Source organism: Nicotiana tabacum, chromosome 3, assembly GCF_000715075.1.
Source record: "Nicotiana tabacum cultivar K326 chromosome 3, ASM71507v2, whole genome shotgun sequence".
In the NCBI taxonomy this organism is placed as follows: Eukaryota; Viridiplantae; Streptophyta; class Magnoliopsida; order Solanales; family Solanaceae; genus Nicotiana; species Nicotiana tabacum.
This window is the reverse complement of record NC_134082.1, coordinates 83221768-83242823: the sequence shown is the minus strand read 5'-3', so window position 1 is coordinate 83242823 and position 21056 is coordinate 83221768. Positions and strand designations below refer to the sequence as shown.

At 40.0% G+C, this 21056-nt stretch overlaps 1 protein-coding gene and 1 non-coding gene across 2 annotated transcripts; both read right to left on the bottom strand.

The window, feature by feature from the left end:
• Positions 1–4794: 4794 nt before the first annotated feature.
• On the bottom strand, positions 4795–4866 carry TRNAD-GUC (transfer RNA aspartic acid (anticodon GUC)). Its single transcript has one exon. It is a non-coding gene; the product is annotated as a tRNA-Asp (tRNA).
• A 12135-nt stretch (positions 4867–17001) lies between these two features.
• Positions 17002–19474, bottom strand: LOC107792452 (pentatricopeptide repeat-containing protein At2g33680). Its single transcript, XM_016614663.2, has one exon. It carries the CDS (start codon positions 19412–19414, stop codon positions 17219–17221), a length of 2196 nt encoding a protein of 731 aa, XP_016470149.2. The 5' UTR covers positions 19415–19474; the 3' UTR covers positions 17002–17218.
• Between the last annotated feature and the right edge of the window lie 1582 nt (positions 19475–21056).

Here is a 21056-nt window from a genome sequence, read left to right as displayed (position 1 = left end):
GTCATATTTAATTTGGAAAATCACATACTATATTTCTTTTTGTGTCCGTTGAAATTAACACTAGTCATTATTCTTTGATGATCTTCATTCACTTTATTGATAATTATAACACACCCTTGGATGTGTCAAAATTATTGTGGGCATCATCCACGGGGATAAGTGATAACTTGGTCGGCCATGTAAGCTAAAGGCTGGCAATATTTAGGAAAAGTTATGATTATACTTTAATTTAATGGCTACTGCTATTTTATTTCTTTATCAGGAAACTTAGTACGATATTTCCATGAAATATTCAATTTGTTTTTCTATATTTGAATGCACAGATGCCTGCTAACTAGTACTATTGGATTGGATCTAAGGCTTCAATTCATCAAAATACTATAAACATTAACCGTCAATCACAACCTTTTCTCTTTCCTTTCATGTTTGTAGCTTTTTTCCCCAATCTATTATTCATTAGCTAACATGCCATGAGTCAAAACTTGTTAGATTAGGCGACTGTTCTAGCTGTACTATGGGGTCAATCATTAAGAATCTTAATTTAAGATAAACTGGTTCAAATCTAAGGAGGACTGAGATTACGAGACAAGCAGTAGACAATACAGTCTGCAAATTAGTATTAAATTCACATGATAACCTTCATTCCAACCAAGTTTAACGTAATTTAAGAACATGTTTAGCAAGAACAGGGCAATGGTTTTAACATGTTCTGTCTTTTGCTCATCCCAATAACTTTTCCTTGGCAGCCTCCATTCCGTAATGTAATTTGGATTTAGTTCACCTAGAGGTGGCAAAATGGTTCAGTTATCCACTCATATTATTCATTAAAAATGATTTGGATAATGAACTTTTTAAAAATGGATCGAATATGGATAAAAATCATATTATCCACTTAGAAAATGATTAATCAATGGATAATTAATGTGTTCAACTGTTACATTTGTAAAACTTCAAATTGGAGGTTCCTCAAGTTTGGGAGACTAGGAAATCTCCTATAAGTGATAATATTCAAGAAGCCATGAATAATATGAATATCCATATTATCCACTGAATAACCTATTTTTTATCCGTATCAAATACGGGTCGGGTCGAATAATTTATTCGTTTTTGAATTGCCCGTTTTCGACCCGATCATATCCGATGATCCAAATTATTTTATACTATCAGTGCAATTTAATCAGGCTAGCACGTCAGTTAGCATTTTTGTTAAGTTACGAATTAGCGATTACTCCCTTCGGCTCACAATAAGTGACCAATTTATTTTTTCATTTTGGTTCAAAATAAGTGTCTACTTATGTAATCAAGAAAGAATTCAATTTGTTTTTACAAAATAACCCCTATGTACATATCCCTAAAAAGTTTTTTTACTCCTCACATTAAATATTTAATTAGGAGTAGTTTAGTCATAGTAGGTATTTTTGTATAGAATTTAATATTTTTTAATAAGCGTGCTAAAAGCAAATTGGTCACTTATTGTGAACCGGAGGGAGTATATAATAGTTACACATCTAAAACTTACACTAATATAAATTTCCCACGATTTATTGTTGTCGTCAAGCAGTCAATGATCCCACCACGGCACCCACCCCACCCCACCCCCATTGGTCAAGATGATCATTTTCATTTTTTTACCTAAATTAAAATTTTAAATATTTGGAGACAATTGAAGAAAAAACGCTGACAGATTAAACCAATTCACTGGCTATATTTTTGACGCGGGTGGTCGTGCCAAGAGAAGTCTGATTCAGAGTTAGACTAGAGAGATCAAAGTCTCTGACTCTCTGTCCTTGTTTTATCTATTTATTACGTCAACAGTGCTTGATACTACGTTTACAAAGGAGTGTGCCTAATAGCATGTTTGACCAAGCTTATTTTTGGTTAAAAGTATTTTTTCTTTGTCAAAAGTATTTTTGGCCAAAAATTAAGGTGTTTGGCCAAGCTTCTGGAAGGAAAAAAAATGCTTTTGAGGAGAAGCAGAAAAAAGTAGCTTCTCTCCAAAAGCACTTTTTTAAGAATCACTTTTGAGAAAAATACACTTAGAAGCAGTTTTTTAAAGTTTGACCAAACACTAATTGCTGCTCAGAAGTGCTTTTCAAACTAATTAGTCAAACACAAATTGCTTCTCACCAAAAGTACTTTTGAAAAAAACACTTTTGAGAAAAACATTTCTCAAAATAAGCTAATTTTTGCAGCTTGACCAAATGGACTATAAGTAATTTGGAGTATCCAGTAGTAATACATCAAATATTTTGCTATTTTTATGCATTTTGAATGATCTATGCGATGTATTTTCATAGCCTTATCACGCCCATTAAACACCAGTACATCACGAAAACAAAGAATATGTGGAACATACCACCACGTATATATAGAATATCACAATATTTCATAACGATATTTTGATAAATAACTTACATGCACGGTGTTTATATTAAGTCAAACAACTCACTCTTAGCAATTAAAAATTAAAGTGAAAATACATCGTATGCAATTATGTTTGCGCGGAGAGAAAATAACTTACATTTATTAATTTATTATAAACATTTATGAATAATTCAACTCATAATGTAGGGGTGTTTGCTCAGGGGTGGAGCTAAATTGTGGGTTACGAATTTGATCAAACTCGATAACTTTGGTACAAATTCCGAGATTTGTTTTAAAAAAGTTAATAAATATGCATAATTTATTGAATTAGAATCTAATAATTTAAAATGACTAAAATCTCAAAGTTTAGCTCATGTTAGTGGGATCTTTTTTAGTGTTAGAAAAATCATGTTTGGTGGGTCAATTTCATAATTAAGTACGGACCATAACACATGACATAAGATGGTTGAAGAAAAAGAACCTAGAGAAACGAGGAGACAATGCAGATTAAATTACACTCATGTGTTTTGAGGATTTTCAAGGGTTGTCCAGGTGTTCCAAGCTGGTTTTCATATGTACGTAATAGAAAAAGACACCCTTGTACTGTACAAAAGAGGACATGTTGGCACGTGATCTTCTCGTGACAGACATGGTACCCATCTTCTATTATTCCGGCAACCTTGATGTTTGGTTTTTATTTTATTTAATTAATTCTTATTGTCCCATGAAACTTCCTCCTCAGTCCTTATAATGTTTATACCAATAGCAATTTGTGAAGTTATATATCTTCCTAGTAGTAATCAAAATAGATTGTGAAGCAAGAACAACCAAATCTTTGTTTTAATTGATACTAAGATTCTCCATACCAGACAGCTTCGAAATGTACAATCCAGTGAATTAGGAATACTATTAGTTCCATAAGGACTGGATATTACTTGAGTTCTTTGCGATTACAGTAACCAAGTTCACTTAATCATATAACTACAAGTATCAAATTGGGATTTGGTGTCTCCCAGCGCTCCATTTGAAAAAGAAAAAAAACGAAGAAAATTTGAGCCTTTAGAGTTTAGACCATGAAATAACTATAAATTCTCATTTATTAAAAATCTTTGCAAGTCAATAGTGCTGATCAGGGAGTTCTATCACATGATTTATATAGAAATATTTGGATGCGTGTTTAGGGCGCATAATCAAATGCTTATAGCGTAAGCATTACAGAACTAAGCTCCACGTATGAGCCTCAGAGAGTTTTGATCGCGTGACGCATTGGGGCAAGCACTAAGCGAGTCCCAAAAATGTCTTTTAAAATAGGGAGTCTAACCAATAGAAATTAGGAGACAAATAGAATTGAGGTATTATCACTTTTAGCTCGCGCCAAAAACTATTTACATTTGGTAGCCGAAAAAGTGTATAAAACTTATATAATTTTTGTATAACATACATAATGTATATATGTATATATGTATGTATGTATAAATTTTATACATCTTTTCAGCTATTATTTACCGCGGGTATATATGCAACACTATAACTTAAATTGTGAACTTTTGGTTAGTGGCATAACATGATTTTTTTGTGAGCAGTGTCAACATCTAATTAAAAAACTGAATAAACGTAACATCATCACATTAGAAGAAGACAGTTTGGAGTCGCAAAACACAGAAGAAAAAGAATTTTCTTTTTTCAAAATTAAGGTTCTAAATTCGCACTCTTAACCCAATGGACTAATAAGCGTTAGTTGTCAAGTAATTTCAACTTGTGTTATAATACCAAATATTTTGTGTGCATATTATTTAAATGCATATTTAGTGGATACTGGTTCGGTAAAAGTACATCCCCCCTGCGTTTGAAACAGAAAGTAAACTGTTGTTTTCTTTGGACATTTAGACCAGAAATTTGTAATTATCGACTAGGGTTACTGAAAGTGGGCATCGTCTCTACTAATTTGTTGTATTTGCAGTGGTCCAGAAATATTCATGGCTACATTTGTATTTTAAACGCTCAACACGGGCCAAGGCAAATTTTGGTTAGATTTCTGACAGTTGGCGGCTTTGACTAAAGGTTGTAGACAAGAAAAACACGTATGGAGAAATAAACAAACAAAAAAAGAAGATAAGAAATCCTAATGGCTAATGGAGGTCCCTGACAGATGAGGACGTGATTTGTCAGATATGTGACATGTTTTTGCATTCAAAAGGAGGTATTGTTTATTTGCTAACTGTAAATAGTTTATTACCACTTCTATTGAATCTCATCAGCAATAATAATAACAATTTGGAAAGAGACCAGTATTTCTTTCCGATGTGCCATTTCTTATGTATAATTAATCAAAGCCCAATTAAACAAAAGAGACCAAATGAATACTATTACTATAGAGTAAACAGCTAGAATTGCGACAGTCAAATGATAAAAGCGACAAATAAAAAGAAACGCCGTTGCCGGGGATCGAACCCGGGTCACCCGCGTGACAGGCGGAAATACTTACCACTATACTACAACGACTTTGTTGTTTGGTCATCGCTTCCGACTTTTATAGCTAACTCCTTCCAGTTAAAGTACATCCAAGAATCACTAAGATATTCTTATAAGAATGTAAACGTGAGATTTCAAACTCAAAGCTGTAGAAGATAAATATCCACGTCAATGACGTGACGTCATGGACGAAATATTGTAGTCTCCTTTTTGGAGGAAATATGTGATTATTAGTTGAAATGCTAGATAGGTCTATAGACACGTTTCATCCATGATGTTTGGTGTACAAATTATTAATTGATTCGAGGCCTGATTTGGACTGGAATTGCACATGTTATAAGCAAATGGAAACATTTCTCTGCCTGTCAAATGAAATTAGCTTATGTTCTCTCTGTTGGCAGATAATCTTTCAACAATGAATATTCAAGAGATTACTTTTCAAAAATGAAAACAGCAACTTATATTGCAGCGTTTATGATTATCTACCATAGAATACTGGTATAATGTACATGCACTTACTTTTGATACAACTTCAGCTTTGTTAACCTTTGTTTCTGGTTCACACATTCTCCCAACATCTTTCCTATGAGTAATTTTTATCTTAATAGGATAAAAACATAGCTCCGAAAGGACGAAAGTCAGCATGATTTTACTCACATCTACTAATTAATTACACTTCTGGCTTCGTTATTCTGTTTTCTTTTCAAATGCATAGAGTATGTGTGACGACCCGGTCAGTTGTCTCATGAGTTACCGCTCTGTTTTTCTCATTTTTGCTTTTTATTGCTTTGTTTATCGGTTCTATATGTGATCGGGTTGGTCGGCTCAGGTTCAGAAAGGTTTTGAGAAGGTTTGAGGCACTTAGTCTCTTTTGAGGAAGCTTAAGTTGGAAAAGTCAACCGAATGTTGACTTATGTGTTAGAGGGCTCGGATGTGAGTTCCGATAGTTCAGATAGTTTCGGGAGGTGATTTGAGACTTAGGAGCGTGATCGGAATGAGTTTTGGAGGTCCGGAGTAGATTTAGGCTTGAATTGGCGAAGTTGAAATTTTGGCTTTTTCCGGTTGTTAGGTGAAATTTTGATATAGGGGTCGGAATGGAATTCTGAGAGCTGCAGTAGTTCTGTTATGTCATTTGGGATGTGTGTACAAAATTTCAGGTCATTCGGACGTGGTTTGGTAGACTTTTTGATCAAAAGCGGAATTCGGAAGATTTTGGAATCTTGGCTTGAATTTGATGTGATTTTGGCGTTTTAATGTTGTTTTGAGCATTCCGAAGGTTGGAACGAATTTGAATAAGGTTATGGGATATGTTTATGCTTTTGGTTGAGGTCCCGGGGGCCTCAGGATGATTTCGGATGGATGACGGAGGGTTTGGAGTTTTTTGGTAAAGCTGCAGATTTTCTGGTTATGTTGTTTCCGCACCTGCGGATTGGGGACCGCAGGTGCGATGTCGCGGATGCGAAGTAAGGGGCCGTAGAAGCGGAAAAGGCCAAGGAGAGCTGGAGCCGCAGAAGCGGCAAGGTGAGCGCACCAGCGATAGCGCAGGTGCGGGTAAAGTGTCGCAAATGCGGAAACATGGAAGTTTAAGTGATTTCGCAGAAGCGCACCTGGAACCACAGGTGCGAGCTTGTGACCGTAGAAGCGGTTTAGCTGGGGCAGAACATATAAATTCATTCCTTCGCGATTTTTGAGCTATTCCACCATTCCTAAGTCGGTTTTTGGAGTTTTTTTAGCGATTTGAAGAAGGATTTCAAGGGGGTTTCATTAAGGTTAGGATTTTGGACCTAAAACTCGTTTCTATGGTATTATTTCACGGATTAGAGCTGTAATTAATGAAATTTAAGGGTTAAAATTGAGAAAACTAGGGTTTGGTATTGGAGACCTAGACTTGAGGATTTGAGGGGCCATATGTGGTCGAATTTTGGGGCTTTTGATATGTACGAACTCGTGGGGAGATAAGAAATCTATTGATGTAATTTTTTCGAATTTCGAGACGTGGGCCCGGGGTAGAGGTTTGGTTAAATTCGGGATTTATGCTATAACCTGATTATTTTCGCATGGGCTTCGTTCCCTTAGTATATTTTTACGTCGTGATTCTGATTTTGGATAGATTCGACGTGAGTCGAGGCTGATTCGAGGGGCAAGGGCATCGCGCGCTAGAGTTTGGACCAGATTGAGGTGAGTAATGATTGTAAATATTGTCCTGAGGGTATGAAACTCCGAATTGCACATCGTTGTGCTATATTGAGGTGACACACACGCTAGATGACGAGCATGGGGTCGTGCACTGTTGGGGATTGTGACTTAGTCCATCCCGAATGATCGTTTTACCGCGTATATAATTGAAAACTATTTGCTATCATCATGTTTTGGGTTGAATGCCATATTTGGGCCTCGTGTCAACTATTTGGACCCTTAGGGGATTTTTACTAATATTTTCTCACTGTTTTGACTTTATACTTGTACTCAGTCATGCTATGTTCTATTGTTTTCATAACTCAACCATGTCTACTCTACTTTAACACTTAAAATGATATTTTAAATGATATTTTGGGTTGAGCATCATGTTTTACTGTTGCCCAAGTGGCTTGTGAGATTCTGGCTGAGTAAGGCCGAGGGCCTATATTGTGAGAAAACGCTGATTATAATTATGAGGCCGAGGGCCTGAGATTTGTATGCTACGAGGTGGCTTGTTGATATGAGGCCGAGAGCCTATGTGATTATGCCACGAGATGACTTGATATTGCGCTTGGGCCGTAAGGGGCCCCTCCAGGAGTCTGCACACCCCCAGTGAGCACGGGTACCCATTATGATGTGAGATATAGCCCGAGGGGCTGATGTTGTTCTATGATATTGCTCGAGGGGTTGTTCTTTATGTGTTTACATTTCTTAGTTGCCTGTCATTTACTTGCTTAATTGTTAAAAAGGCATTTCAAGAAGTTTAAACTGAACTTAAGAGACTTTACATATTTTCACTGTTTCATTGCTTTTACTGGCTTTTACTGCTTCTTTATAGCTTGCTGATGTGCCTTTAAGTGATTTCTTATTACTCAGTCTGCATTGATTATTGTTACTCACTGAGTTGAAGTACTCACTTTACTCTCTGCACCCCGTGTGCAAATTCAGGAGCATCAGGTCCTACTTGCGAGGCTTGAGAGAGCTTCCAGCAGATTCCGGAGATTCAATAGGTAGCTGCCCGGTGATTCGCAGCCCAGTGCTTCTCCTTCTATCTTATTTCTTCTGTTTAGCTACGTAATAGTTATGTCGACTCCTTTTAAACTTGTAGTTTTTATGATAGATACTCATAACTGGTGACACCCCGATGAAGGGCTATATCTTCTTCCATAAACTATATTACTTACCTTATTTTGGGATTTATTATTATGATTAAGACTTAGTTCTATTATATAATTGCTTAAAAATAAATTGGGAGTGTGTCGGCTGGTTTAGTCTTCACGAGAGGTGCCATTACGACCGGGTCCGGGTTTAGGGTCGTGACAAGTTGGTATCAGATCCTAGGTTACATAGGTCTCACGAGTCATGAGCAGGTTTAGTAGAGTCTCGCAGATCGGTACGGAGACATCTGTATTTATCCTCGAGAGGCTGCAGAACCTTTAGGAAAAACTTCATATTCTTGAAATTCTTGTCGTGAGAATTTGTTGATCCGAGTACTAAACTTCTGTCATTCTATTCTCTCACAGATGGTGAGGACACGTGCTACTGGTCAGGATGGACGACCACCAGCTGTGTCCACTTGAGGGCGAGGATGCGGTCGTGGTCGCGGTAGGGACCGAGGTGTGGCCCGCACAGTAGCTAGGGCATCACCTGCAGATCCACCAGCCGCCCCAGTTCAGGATCAAGTCACAGTTGTGGACGCTCCAACAGCACCAGCTCCGGCACCAGTTGTGCCCATTGTGATTTCGGGTCTTCAGGAGGCTTTGGCTCAGATTCTATTAGTATGCACTGGCCTAGCTCATGCGGTTTCAGTCACTACAGCCACAACTACTTCTCAGGCCGGGGGAGGAAATCGGACTCCCGCCACTCGCACACCTGAGTAGGTCGTGCAAGGACTTCAGACACCGGGGGCACATCCAGCCCAGCCGGTTGTAACTGCTCAGGACTATGTAGTTCCTGCCATGCCAGAGGACGAGCAGTGTAGGTTGGAGAGGTTTGGTAGACTTTAGCCTCCGACTTTCAGTGGTGCAGAGGGCGAGGATGCCTAGGGTTTCTTGGATAAGTGTCAGAGGATGCTTCGTACAGCGGGTATTCTAGAGACCAGCGAGGTCACTTTCACTACTTATCAGTTTTTGAGAGTTGCCTTCACTTGGTGGGAGGCTTTTGAGAGGCGTAGGCCTGTTAGTGCAACATCCCTTACCTGACAGCAGTTCTCCGTTCTCTTTCTGGAGAAGTATGTGTCGTAGTCTCGTAGAGAGGAACTGCGTAGGCAGTGAGTGGTTGCGTCAGGGAGAGATGACTTTGACGCAGTATGAGATAAGGTTCTCTAAGTTAGCTCGCCATGCGATTTGGTTGGTTCCGACAGATAGAGAGAGGATTAGGAGGTTTGTTGATGGCCTCACTTATCAGCTTCGTATTCTCATGACCAGAGAGAGGGTGACTAGTGCTACTTTTGAGGAGGTTGTAGACATTGCTCGAGAGATTGAGTTAGTTCGTCGCCAGGAGCGAGAAGAGAGGGAGGCCAAGAAGGCTCAAGGATCTGGTAGTTATATTAGTGCTCCTTCGAGAGGTCAGTTTCAGCACGGCAAAGGCCGTCCATTCAAGCATGCTCAGCCAGCTCGCCTAGGTTATCGTGGGGCGTCATCGGGTCATGGTTCTCACAGTTCTCATCAGGGCCAATCATCACTTAGTGCCCTTTCAACTTAGAGTTCGTCCCATGCTCCATCAGTTCAGGGCTCCTCTATGCGAAGTGCATCAGCTAGTCATTCCGGTGCTAAGGGTTCCCTTCAGTCTCCGTCTCCAACACCTGGGAGTTGCTATGAATGTGGAGAGATGGGTCATATATGGAGGCAGTGTCCTCGTCGCCTTGTGGGTTTATCTCAGCAGAGGAGTCAGCCATCGACTTCAGCACCAGTTACTTTATCCCCACCCACCCACCCAGCTGGGGTGGAGGTCAGTCAGCTAGAGGTCGCCCTAGAGGGGGAGGTCGATCAGGTGGCGGTCAGGCCCGTTTCTGTGCACTTCCAGCTAGATCCTATGCTATTACTTCTGATGCTGTTATTACAGGTATTGTCTCAGTCTGCCACAGAGATGCTTCTGTATTATTTGATCCCGATTCCACCTTTTCTTATGTGTCATCATACTTTGCTCATTATTTGGGTACGCCCCATGAGTCTCTTGTTTCACCTGTTCATGTATCTACCCCGGTGGGTGATACTGTTGTTGTAGACCGTGTGTACCGGTCGTATGTGGTGACTATTGGGGATCTGGAGACCCGAGTGGATCTTTTATTATTGTGTATGGTGGATTTAGATGTCATTTTGGGCATGGATTAGCTATCTCTGTGTCGTGCTATTCTGGACTATAATGCTAAGATAGTCACATTGGCTATATCGAGTGTGCCACGGATTGGGTGACGAGGTTTGACTGATTATGTTCCCAGTAGGGTAATCTCATTCTTGAAGGCCCAACATATGGTTGGGAAGGGTTGTCTTTCGTATCTAGCCTTTGTGAGGGATATCAGTGCAGAGACTCTCAGTATTGGTTTTGTTCTAGTTGTAAGGGATTTTCCCAATGTGTTTCTTGTAGACCTGCCGGGTATGCCACCGAACAAGGATATTGACTTTGGTATTGACTTGGTGCCGGGCACTCATCTCATTTCTATTCCGTTGTATCGTATGGCACCAGCGGAGTTAAATGAGTTAAAGGAGCAGCTTCAAGAACTCCTTAATAAGGGGTTCATTCGGCCTAGTGTGTCACCTTGGGGTGCGCCTGTTCTATTTGTGAAGAAGAAGTATGGTACTATGAGGATGTGCATTGATTATAGACAATTGAACAAAGTAACAGTTAAGAACAAGTATCCTTTGCCTCGCATTGATGATTTATTCGACCAACTTCAAGGAGCGAGAGTGTTCTTCAAGATTGATCTCCGTTTAGGTTATCACCAATCGAATAACAGGGACTTGGATATTCTTAAGACAACTTTCAGGACCCGATATGGTCATTATGAGTTCTTGGTGATGTCTTTTGGGCTGACCAATGCCCCAGCAACGTTCATGCATTTGATGAATAGCGTGTTCCGGCCTTATCTTGACTCGTTTGTCATAGTCTTCATTGATGATATTCTGGTGTATTCGCATAGTCAAGAGGAGCACGCAGAACATTTGAGAGTTGTGTTGCAGAGATTGAAGGAGGAGAAGCTTTATGCAAAATTCTCCAAGTGTGAGTTTTGGCTCAGTTCAGTGGCTTTCTTGGGGCACGTGGTGTCCAGCGAGGGTATTCAGGTTGATCCAAATAAGATAGAGGCAGTTCAGAGTTGGCCCAGACCATCCTCAACCACTGAGATTCGTAGCTTTCTTGGTTTGTCGGGTTATTATTGCCGGTTTGTAAAGGGATTCTCATCTATCGCATTGTCCTTGACCAAGTTGACTCAGAAGGGTGCTTCATTTGTATGGTCGGATGAGTGTAAGGAGATCTTTCAGAAGCTCAAGACAGCCTTGACCACAACTCCAGTGTTAGTTTTGCCATCAGCTTCAGGTTCATATACCGTGTATTGTGATGCTTCGAGAGTTGGTATTGGGTGTGTATTGATGTAGGAGGGTAGCGTTATTGCTTATGCTTCTCGTCAGTTGAAGCCCCATGAGAAAAACTACCTTATTCATGATTTGGAGTTGGCTACCATAGTTCACGCGTTGAAGATTTGGAGGCATTACTTGTATGGTGTGTCTTGTGAGGTGTTTACGGATCATCGTAGCCTCCAGAACTTGTTCAAGCAGAAGGATCTCAATTTGAGGCAGCGGAGATGGTTGGAGTTTCTAAAGGATTACGAAATCACTATATTGTACCATCCGGGGAAGGCCAATGTGGTGGCCGATGCTTTGAGCCGAAAGGCGGTGAGTATGGGTAGTTTGGCATATATTCCAGTTGGGGAGAGACCTCTTGCAGTTGATATTCAGGCCTTGGCCAATCGGTTTGGGATGATAGATATTTCGGAGCCTAGTCAGGTATTGGCTTGTGTGATTTCTCGGTCTTCCTTATATGATCACATCAGAGAGCACCAATATGATGATCCGTATTTGCTTGTCCTTAAGGACAGGGTTCAGCACAATAATGCCAGAAATGTGACTATTGGTGATGATGGGGTGTTTAGGATGCAAGGCTGGATTGTGTGCCCAATGTGGATGGGCTTCGGGAGTTGATTCTGGAGGAGGCCCATAGCTCGCGATATTCTATACATTTGGGTGCCGCGAAGATGTATCAGGATTTGAGGCAACATTATTGGTGGAGGAGAATGAAGAAAGACATTGTGGGATTCGTAGCTCGGTGTCTCAATTATTAGCAGGTGAAATATGAGCATCAAAGACCGGGTGGCTTGCTTCAGCAAATGGATATTCCAAAGTGGAAGTGGGAGAGGATCACTATGGATTTTGTAGTTGGACTTCCAAGGACTTTGAAGAAGTTTGATGCTATTTGGGTGATTGTGGATCGGCTGACCAAGTCCACACACTTTATTCCTGTATGTACTACCTATTCTTCAAAGCGGTTGGTAGGGATCTATGTCCGGGAGATTGTTCATTTGCATGGTGTCCCAGTTTCCATCATTTCATATAGGGGCACTCAGTTTACATCGCAGTTTTGGAGGTCTGTGCAGCGAGAGTTGGGTACTCAAGTTGCGTTGAGAACAACTTTTCACCCTCAGACGGATGGGCAGTCCGAGAGCACCATTCAGATATTAGAAGACATGTTGCGTGCTTGTGTCATCGATTTTGTAGGGTCATGGGATCAGTTTCTACCGCTCGCAGAGTTTGCTTATAACAACAGCTACCAGTCGAGTATTCAGATGGCTCCATATGAGGCCTTGTATGGGAGGCGGTGTAGATCTCCAGTTAGTTGGTTTGAGCCGGGTGAGGCTAGGCTATTGGGGACAGACTTGGTACAGGATGCTTTAGAGAAGGTGAAGGTGATCCAGGAAAGGCTTCGTACAGTGCAGTCTAACAAAAGAGTTATGATAGTTCGGGATGTGTCCTACATGGTTGGTGAGAAGGTTTTGTTGAAGGTCTCGCCCATGCAGGGTGTTATGAGGTTTGGGAAGAAGGGTAAATTGAGTCCTCGGTTCATTGGGCTTTTTGAGGTGCTTCGTAGGATTGTGGAGGTGGCTTATGAGCTTGCTTTGCCACCCAGCTTGTTGAGTGTGCATCCGGTATTTCATGTTTCTGTGCTCCGGAAGTATATTGGGGATCCGTCTCATGTTCTGGATTTCAGCACGGTTCAGTTAGATGATGATTTGACTTATGATGTGGAGCCAGTAGCTATTTTAGGATGTCAGGTTCGAAAGTTGAGATCAAAGGATACAGCTTCAGTGAAAGTGCAGTGGAGAGGTCGGCCCATGGATGAGGCTACGTGGGAGACCGAGCTGGAGATGTAGAGCAGATATCCTCACCTGTTTGAGGCTTCAGATATGTTTCTTGACTCGTTCGAGGACGAACGTTTGTATGGGGAGGATGTGACGACCCGTCCAATCGTCTCATGAGTTATCGCTCTGTTTCCCCCATTTCTGCTTCTTATTGCTTTGTTTATCGGTTCTATATATGATCGGGTTGGTTGGCTTGGGTTCGGAAAGGTTTTGAGAAGGTTTGAGGCACTTAGTCTCTTTTAAGGAAGCTTAAGTTGGAAAAGTCAACAAGATGTTGACTTATGTGTTAGAGGGCTCAGATGTGAGTTTCGATGGTTTGGATAACTTTGATAGGTGATTTGAGACTTATGAGCGTGATCGGAATGGGTTTTGGAGGTCCGGAGTAGATTTAGGCTTGAATTGGCGAAATTGGAATTTTGGCGTTTTTCGGTTGTTAGGTGAAATTTTGATATAGGGGTCAGAATAGAATTCCGAGAGCTGCAGTAGTTGTGTTATGTCATTTGGGATGTGTGTGCCAAATTTCAGGTCATTCGGACGTGGTTTGATAGACTTTTTGATGAAAAGCAGAATTCGGAAGATTTTGGAATCTTAGGCTTGAATTTGATGTGATTTTGGCGTTTTAATGTTGTTTTGAGCGTTCCGAAGGTTAGAACGGGTTTGAATAAGGTTATGGGATATGTTTGTGCTTTTGGTTGAGGTCCCGGGGGCCTCGGGGTGATTTCGGATGGTTGACGGAGGGTTTGGAGTTTTTTGGTGAAGTTGCAGATTTTCTGGTTCTATTGTTTCCGCACCTGCGGATTGGGGACCGTAGATGCGATGTCGCAGATGCGAAGTAAGGGGCCGCAGAAGCAGAAAAGGCCAAGGAGAGCTAGAGCCACAGAAGCGGCTAGGTGACCGCACCTGCGATAGCGCAGTGCGGGTAAAGTGGTGCAGATGCAAAAACTTGGAAGTTTAAGGGATTTTTGTAGAAGCGCACCTGAGACCGCAGATGCGAGTCCGTAGGTGCGAGCTTGTGATCGCAGAAGCGGTTTAGCTAGGGCAGAACATATAGATTCATTCCTTCGCGATTTTTGAGCTATTCCACCATTCCTAAGTCGGTTTTGGAGGTTTTTGGGCGCTTTGAAGAAGGATTTCAAGGGGGTTTCATTGAGGTAAGGATTTTGGACCTAAAACGCATTTCTATGGTATTATTTCACGGATTAGAGCCGTAATTAATGGAATTTAAGGGTTAAAATTGGGGAAACTAGGGCTTGGTATTGGAGACCTAGACTTGAGGATTTGAGGGGCCATTTGTGGTCGGATTTTGGGACTTTTGATATGTACGAACTCGTGGAGAGATATAGAATCTATTGATGTAAATTTTATCGAATTCCGAGACGTGGGCCCGGGGGTCAGGTTTTGGTTAAATTCGGGATTTATGCTATAACTTGATTATTTTTCGCATGAGCTTCGTTCCCTTAGCATATTTTGACATCGTGATTCTAATTTTGGATAGATTCGACACGAGTTGAGGCCGAGTCGAGGGGCAAAGGCGTCGCGGGCTAGAGTTTGGACCGGATTGAGGTGAGTAATGATTGTAAATGTATTCCTGAGGGTATGAAACCCCGGATTGCACATCGTTGTGCTATATTGAGGTGACACACACGCTAGATGACGAGCGTGGCGTCGTGCACTGTTGGGGATTGTGACTTAGTCCATCCCGAATGATCGTTTTACCGTGTATTTGACTGAAAACTGTTTGCTATCATCATGTTTTTGGCTGAAGGCTATATTTGGGCATCGTACCAACTATTATTTGGAACTTTAGGGGATTATTACTAATATTTCCTCACTGTTTTGACTTTATACTTATACTAAGTCATGCTATGTTCTACTGTTTTCATAACTCAGCCATGTCTACTCTACTTTAACACTTAAAATGATATTTTGGGTTGAGCATCATGTTTTACTGTTGCCCGAGTGGCTTGTGAGATTCTGACTGAGTAAGGCCGAGGGCCTATGTTGTGAGGAAACACTGATTATAATTATGAGGCCGAGGGCCTGAGATTTGTACGCCACGAGGTGGCTTGTTGATATGAGGTCGAGAGCCTATGTGATTATGCCACGAGATGACTTGATATTGCGCTTGGGCCGTAAGGGGCCCCTCCAGGAGTCTACACACCCCCAGTGGGCGCGGGTACCCATTGTGATGTAAGATATAGCCCGAGGGGCTGGTGTTGTTCTATGATATTGCCCGAGGGGCGGATTTTGTTGACATTGTGCCCGAGGGGCAGTTTTTTATGTGTTTACCTTTCCTAGTTGCCTGTCATTTACTTGCTTAATTGTTAAAAAGGCATTTCAAGAAGTTTAAACTGAACTGAAGAGACTTTACATATTTCCACTGTTTCAATGCTTTTACTGGCTTTTACTGTTCTTTTATAGCCTGCTGATGTGCCTTTACGTGATTTCTTATTACTCAGTTTGCATTTATTATTGTTACTCACTGAGTTGGAGTACTCACTTTACTCCCTGCACCCCGTGTGCAGATTCAGGCGCATCAGGTCCTGCTTGCAAGGGTTGAGAGAGCTTCCAGCAGATTTCGGAGATTCACTAGGTAGCTGCCCGGCGATTCGCAGCACAGTGCTTCTCCCTCTACCTTATTTTCTTCTGTTTAGCTATGTAATAGTTATGTCGACTCTTTTCAGACTTGTAGTTTTTATGATAGATGCTCATGACTGGTGACACCCCGATGTCGGGCTATGTCTTCTTCCGCAAACTGTATTACTTACCTTATTTTGGGATTTATTATTATGATTACGACTTAGTTCTATTATTCAATTGCTTAAAAATGAATTGGGAGTGTGTCGGCTGGCCTTGTCTTCACGAGAGGCGCCATCACGACCGGATCCGGGTTTAGGGTCGTGATAGTATGATAAAGGTTATTTAGAATTATCACTACTGATATAAGCCAAAAGTAGAATTAAACAAAAAGCATCTCAACTAAGTGCCATCGTTCAGAAATGTTTTTGTTTATGGGGCTAACTTGCCTTATTTTTCATGTTATTAGTCCTACTCTTTATGGAGTGGTATCTGTAATTATCTTTTAGATGACAATCATATATAGTGTAAAAACTTTTATCCACCATCTGTATATAGAGTTAAACTCTTGACAAAAAACGTTTACTTCTCTGGTACTCAGACAAATAAGATTCTTCCATTTCAAAAAAGAAACAAATAAGTTTCCATGTTATCTGATGGCTGCCCTAATGAGCAAAAGCTCCACTCTTTTGAGCACATCGCGCTGCAAGCTGCCTTTCTATCTACCATAAAGTAATCGATCCTGAATTAAAGGATTCTCAGAATTTTACGGATTGTTAGTGTAAATATCTTTTATTATGCGCATAGCATATACCTAGCCTTGATTATTGCAGAACAGAAGGAAAAAAAAGAAAAAAGGACAACCATTGTTGAATTCTTAAGTGTATCTGCCTTTCTTTTTTAAAAATCTTTACTACTTTATTCCTTCAACTATTCTATTTCTTTCTTAACTGCTGCTGCTGTTTTTCTACCTTTGGAAAAAGAATAGGAGATCATAATGCTGATGAAACACAACCGAATGCTTATCATGATTAGAATGCAGCATTGTTACAAGAAAACGAAACGAAAGATGGGTTAAGCAGAACATCTCTAACAAGCTCAGAAGGAACTAGGAAAGCAATGAGATGAATTTAAAAAAAAAAAAAAAACAGAACGTGATTAAAGAAGAAACACTGCAAAAATATAATTTCCAGAAAATCATCTACATTCTGCATGGAATCAGTCCATTATAACTTCCAGTTCTAAGCAAGGATCAAAACCTGGTTTATATCCCTCATCTTTCATTTGCTTTCTTAACCTCAATAACTCTTCACGTATACCTACGATTTGTGGATGCAACTGATCTCCGACAACAAATACATGAAACTGACTCTTCAGCTCAATCCAGCTACATCCAGGCTCCTTGCTTACTCCACGGAGATTCATCAACCTTCTCACGCATTCAACATCCTCCAATCTTCCCAGAGCTGAATAAATACTAGAGAGTAGCACATAAGCAGATGACTCTTGTGAACCCAATTCCATTAACTTCTCTCCTGCGTATGCACCTAATTCATAGTTTCTATAGTTCCGGCAAGCACTTAGCATGATACGCCACAAGCACAGACCATGGTCAACATGATTTGCTGCTGACTCGATAAACTCTTTTGCTTCATAGAGTTTTCCAGCACGACCGAACATATCTACCATGCACGCAAAATGCTCTAGCCTAGGCTCTATTCCAAACTCATCAGACATCATCTTGAAAATATTTTGCCCTCTCTCTAACAATCCCATGTGGCTACAAGCAGAAAGAATATTCACAAAAGTGACATAATCTGGCCTTGTTCCCTCAAGAAGCATTTCTTCAAAAAGTTCAAGGGCTTCAGTGCCGCGGCCATTCTGTGAAAGACCTGACATCATTGAGTTCCATGACACTAAGTCCCTCGCAGGCATCCTCCTAAAGACTAGATTACAGTCATGAAGGCTTCCAGATTTTGCATACATAGTTGAGAGAGCGCTTCCAATTGGAACTTCAAGACTAAGCCCATGCTTGACTATATGAGCATGAATCTGCTTCCCCTGTTCCAGAGCAGCAAGGCTAGAACAGACTTTTAACACGCTAGCCATCGTCAACTCATTAGGTACAACACCCTCCACCAGCATTCTACAGTACATACCCATTGCATTTTCATTATCCCCATTCTTAACATATCCCGCTATCATGGAAGTCCATAAAACTATATCGGGTTCTTTCAAATAATCAAAACCTCTTCTGGCATCACTAACATTGCCACATTTAGCATACATATCCACTAACGCAGTCAGAATATACATTTGAGGCTCAAACCCTAACTTCAATAGATATCCATGCACCTGTTTTCCTTCACTAAGAGCATCAAAATCACTACAAGCATTAATCACTCCAACCAGAGTGTACTCGCTCGGATTCATCCCACAGAAATGCATCTGCGAAAACAACTTCAAGGCCTTCTCGCAGTCCCCATTCTGCGCGTAACCTGTTATTAATGCAGACCAGGTTATAGAATTCTTTTCAGAGGAAAGCTCGAACACCCGACATGCATCATCCAAACTCCCACACTTTGCATACATAGTAACAGTAGCATTGGCAACAGAAACGTTCCACAAAAATCCATTCTTGAGGGAAAGACCATGAATTTGCTTCCCTACCGGGTTAAACTCTGGCAATGCAATAGCACTCAGAACACTAGTAAACACAAACTCATTCACATAATCCTGCCCTCGGCCTTGCTCCCATAGCATCATCCTAAACACTCCCACAGCCTCCTTAGCTCGCCTCAGTAATGCATACCCAGATATCATCGTAGTCCAAGATACAGAATTTCTCTCAGGCATTTCATCAAACATCTTGCGAGCATCAACAAGATGACGACTACCAGCCTTGCAATACATGTTCAACAAGGAACTGCCCACAAATAGATCGTTAAGGTAACTTAGTTTAAAGGCAAGACAATGAGCTTGCTTCCCTGTAAAGGAGTAGTACTCCCCCAAAGTTGAAACCGCGGTGAAAATGCCAGCAAATGTGTGAGGATTTGGAAGGACATGGGAGTTTTCGTCCTGTTGTCTCATTTGCTTGAAGAGTTTGAGGACGGAAAGAGATGAATCTGGACGGCCCAGTTGAGAGTAGCCATTGATGAGACAGTTCCATGAGACGACGTCTTTGTTTGTTATTTCTTGAAAGGCGACATGGGCGTCCAACAAGCGGTGGCACTTGGCGTATAAGTTGACAATGCTGTTGGATAAGTATATGCAAGAAGAGGAAGAACCTGTTTTAATGAGATGGGCGTGAAGGGATTGGCCTTTGGGAAGGTTTCTGCGTTGAGTGTAATGGAGTATTTTGGTGAAAAGGGAAGCAGAGGATTCAAGTGCTAGAGAAGATGGACCATGACTCATATGTGACCTTCGCCACAGGGACAGCGTCCACTCACTCTCTCTCGGGGTTAAATACTTGCATTTTGTTGGGAATGTTGTTACCCTTTCGTATCAAATTGTATTGTTATTATAATTACAATATTTGTTTGGATTGTTACCTAAAATTTGTTATATTGTATTGTTAAATTTATTGTTATGTAATAATGATAAAGGGCCATTTTACATAAGGACCAATTCGGTGTGGTAGGATCTTTACATATTTTTCTTTCCAATTATATTCTTATTTAATAATTGTTTATACCCCTAAAACAGTACAATTGAATTTGTAACATGATTTATAGACAAGTAAATTGATTTGACCCAAAAATATGAAATGAATAAGAACACAAACAAGATTATGAAATAAATATAAAGGAAATACAAGTCTGGTTATGAACTTAGCCTCTCTGGTAGGGTGTCCTAACCGAACCGGAAAACTTCACCGAAACCGAAAAGTCAAACCAACTCGATTAAAAAATTCGATTAGGTTTGGTTTGATTGGGTTTGGTATTAAATAAAAAAAAACCCGAATCAAACCGACATATATAATTTTTATTTCTACTTTTAAGACTTTATATATACTTTTCTTTAGAAATAATATTTAGAAATATTTGAGATTTTCTTATGAAATGAAATATTTAATATAACTATAAAGTGCATTTATTTTTGTTTACTTTAAATAATGGGTTGTCTTACTTTCTTATCAAATGTTATTGAAATGTTTCAATCATCTCTTTGTTCTTCCATATTCATATATCAAGATTCTTTTTTATCTTTTTCAAATTTGAAATAGTATTTCCATAATTTAAATTTAAATAGAACATATCATTATTTAGGTATCATATTATTTTTTATGTTTAATTATCAAATTCAATTAATCTTAAAAGCGTACATCATCGAAAAATTATTCTTAGATGACTAAGAAAATCACTATTATGTGTTACTAAAACAATTCTTCCATAAGAATATCTTAATATATCATATGTTTGTCAATTTTTTTTTTAAATTTTTACTAAACATATATTCACTTATTAAAACTTTATTTATAACTTTAACAAAGTAAGATTGAAATAATATTCATGTAGCAAAAAACCTGAAAAACCTGAAAACCCGACAAAACCAAACCAATCCAAAATGAAATAGTTGGTTTGGTTTGATTATGATAAAAATCGAACCAACCTGGTCTATGTATACCCCTAATCTGTGGTAACAAAACCAAGAATAATGTTCAAGAAAAAGACAAATAAATAGTAAAATAAGATGAAAGCTGGTTTAAGTTTTTGTGTACAGAACATAAGTTAGGCTACAATTATATATATATATATATATATATATATATATATATATATATATATATATATATATATATATTCTACTATTTATAGATTTATTTAGGGGGGGGGGGGCAAGGGACAAGGGTGGGAAGAGAGGCAAGGGGCACAAGGGAGGGGTCATGGAACATAGGTACATTGACGAGTAAGTCTATAGAGTTGGCAAAGATCCTCTAGAAGAGGAAGGTCAACACAGCGTGTGTCTAGGAGACCAGGTGGGTAGGATTCGAAGGCGAAAGATGCGGACGTGTATAAACTGTAGTACTCTGGAGTCCTGAAGGGTAAGAATGGTG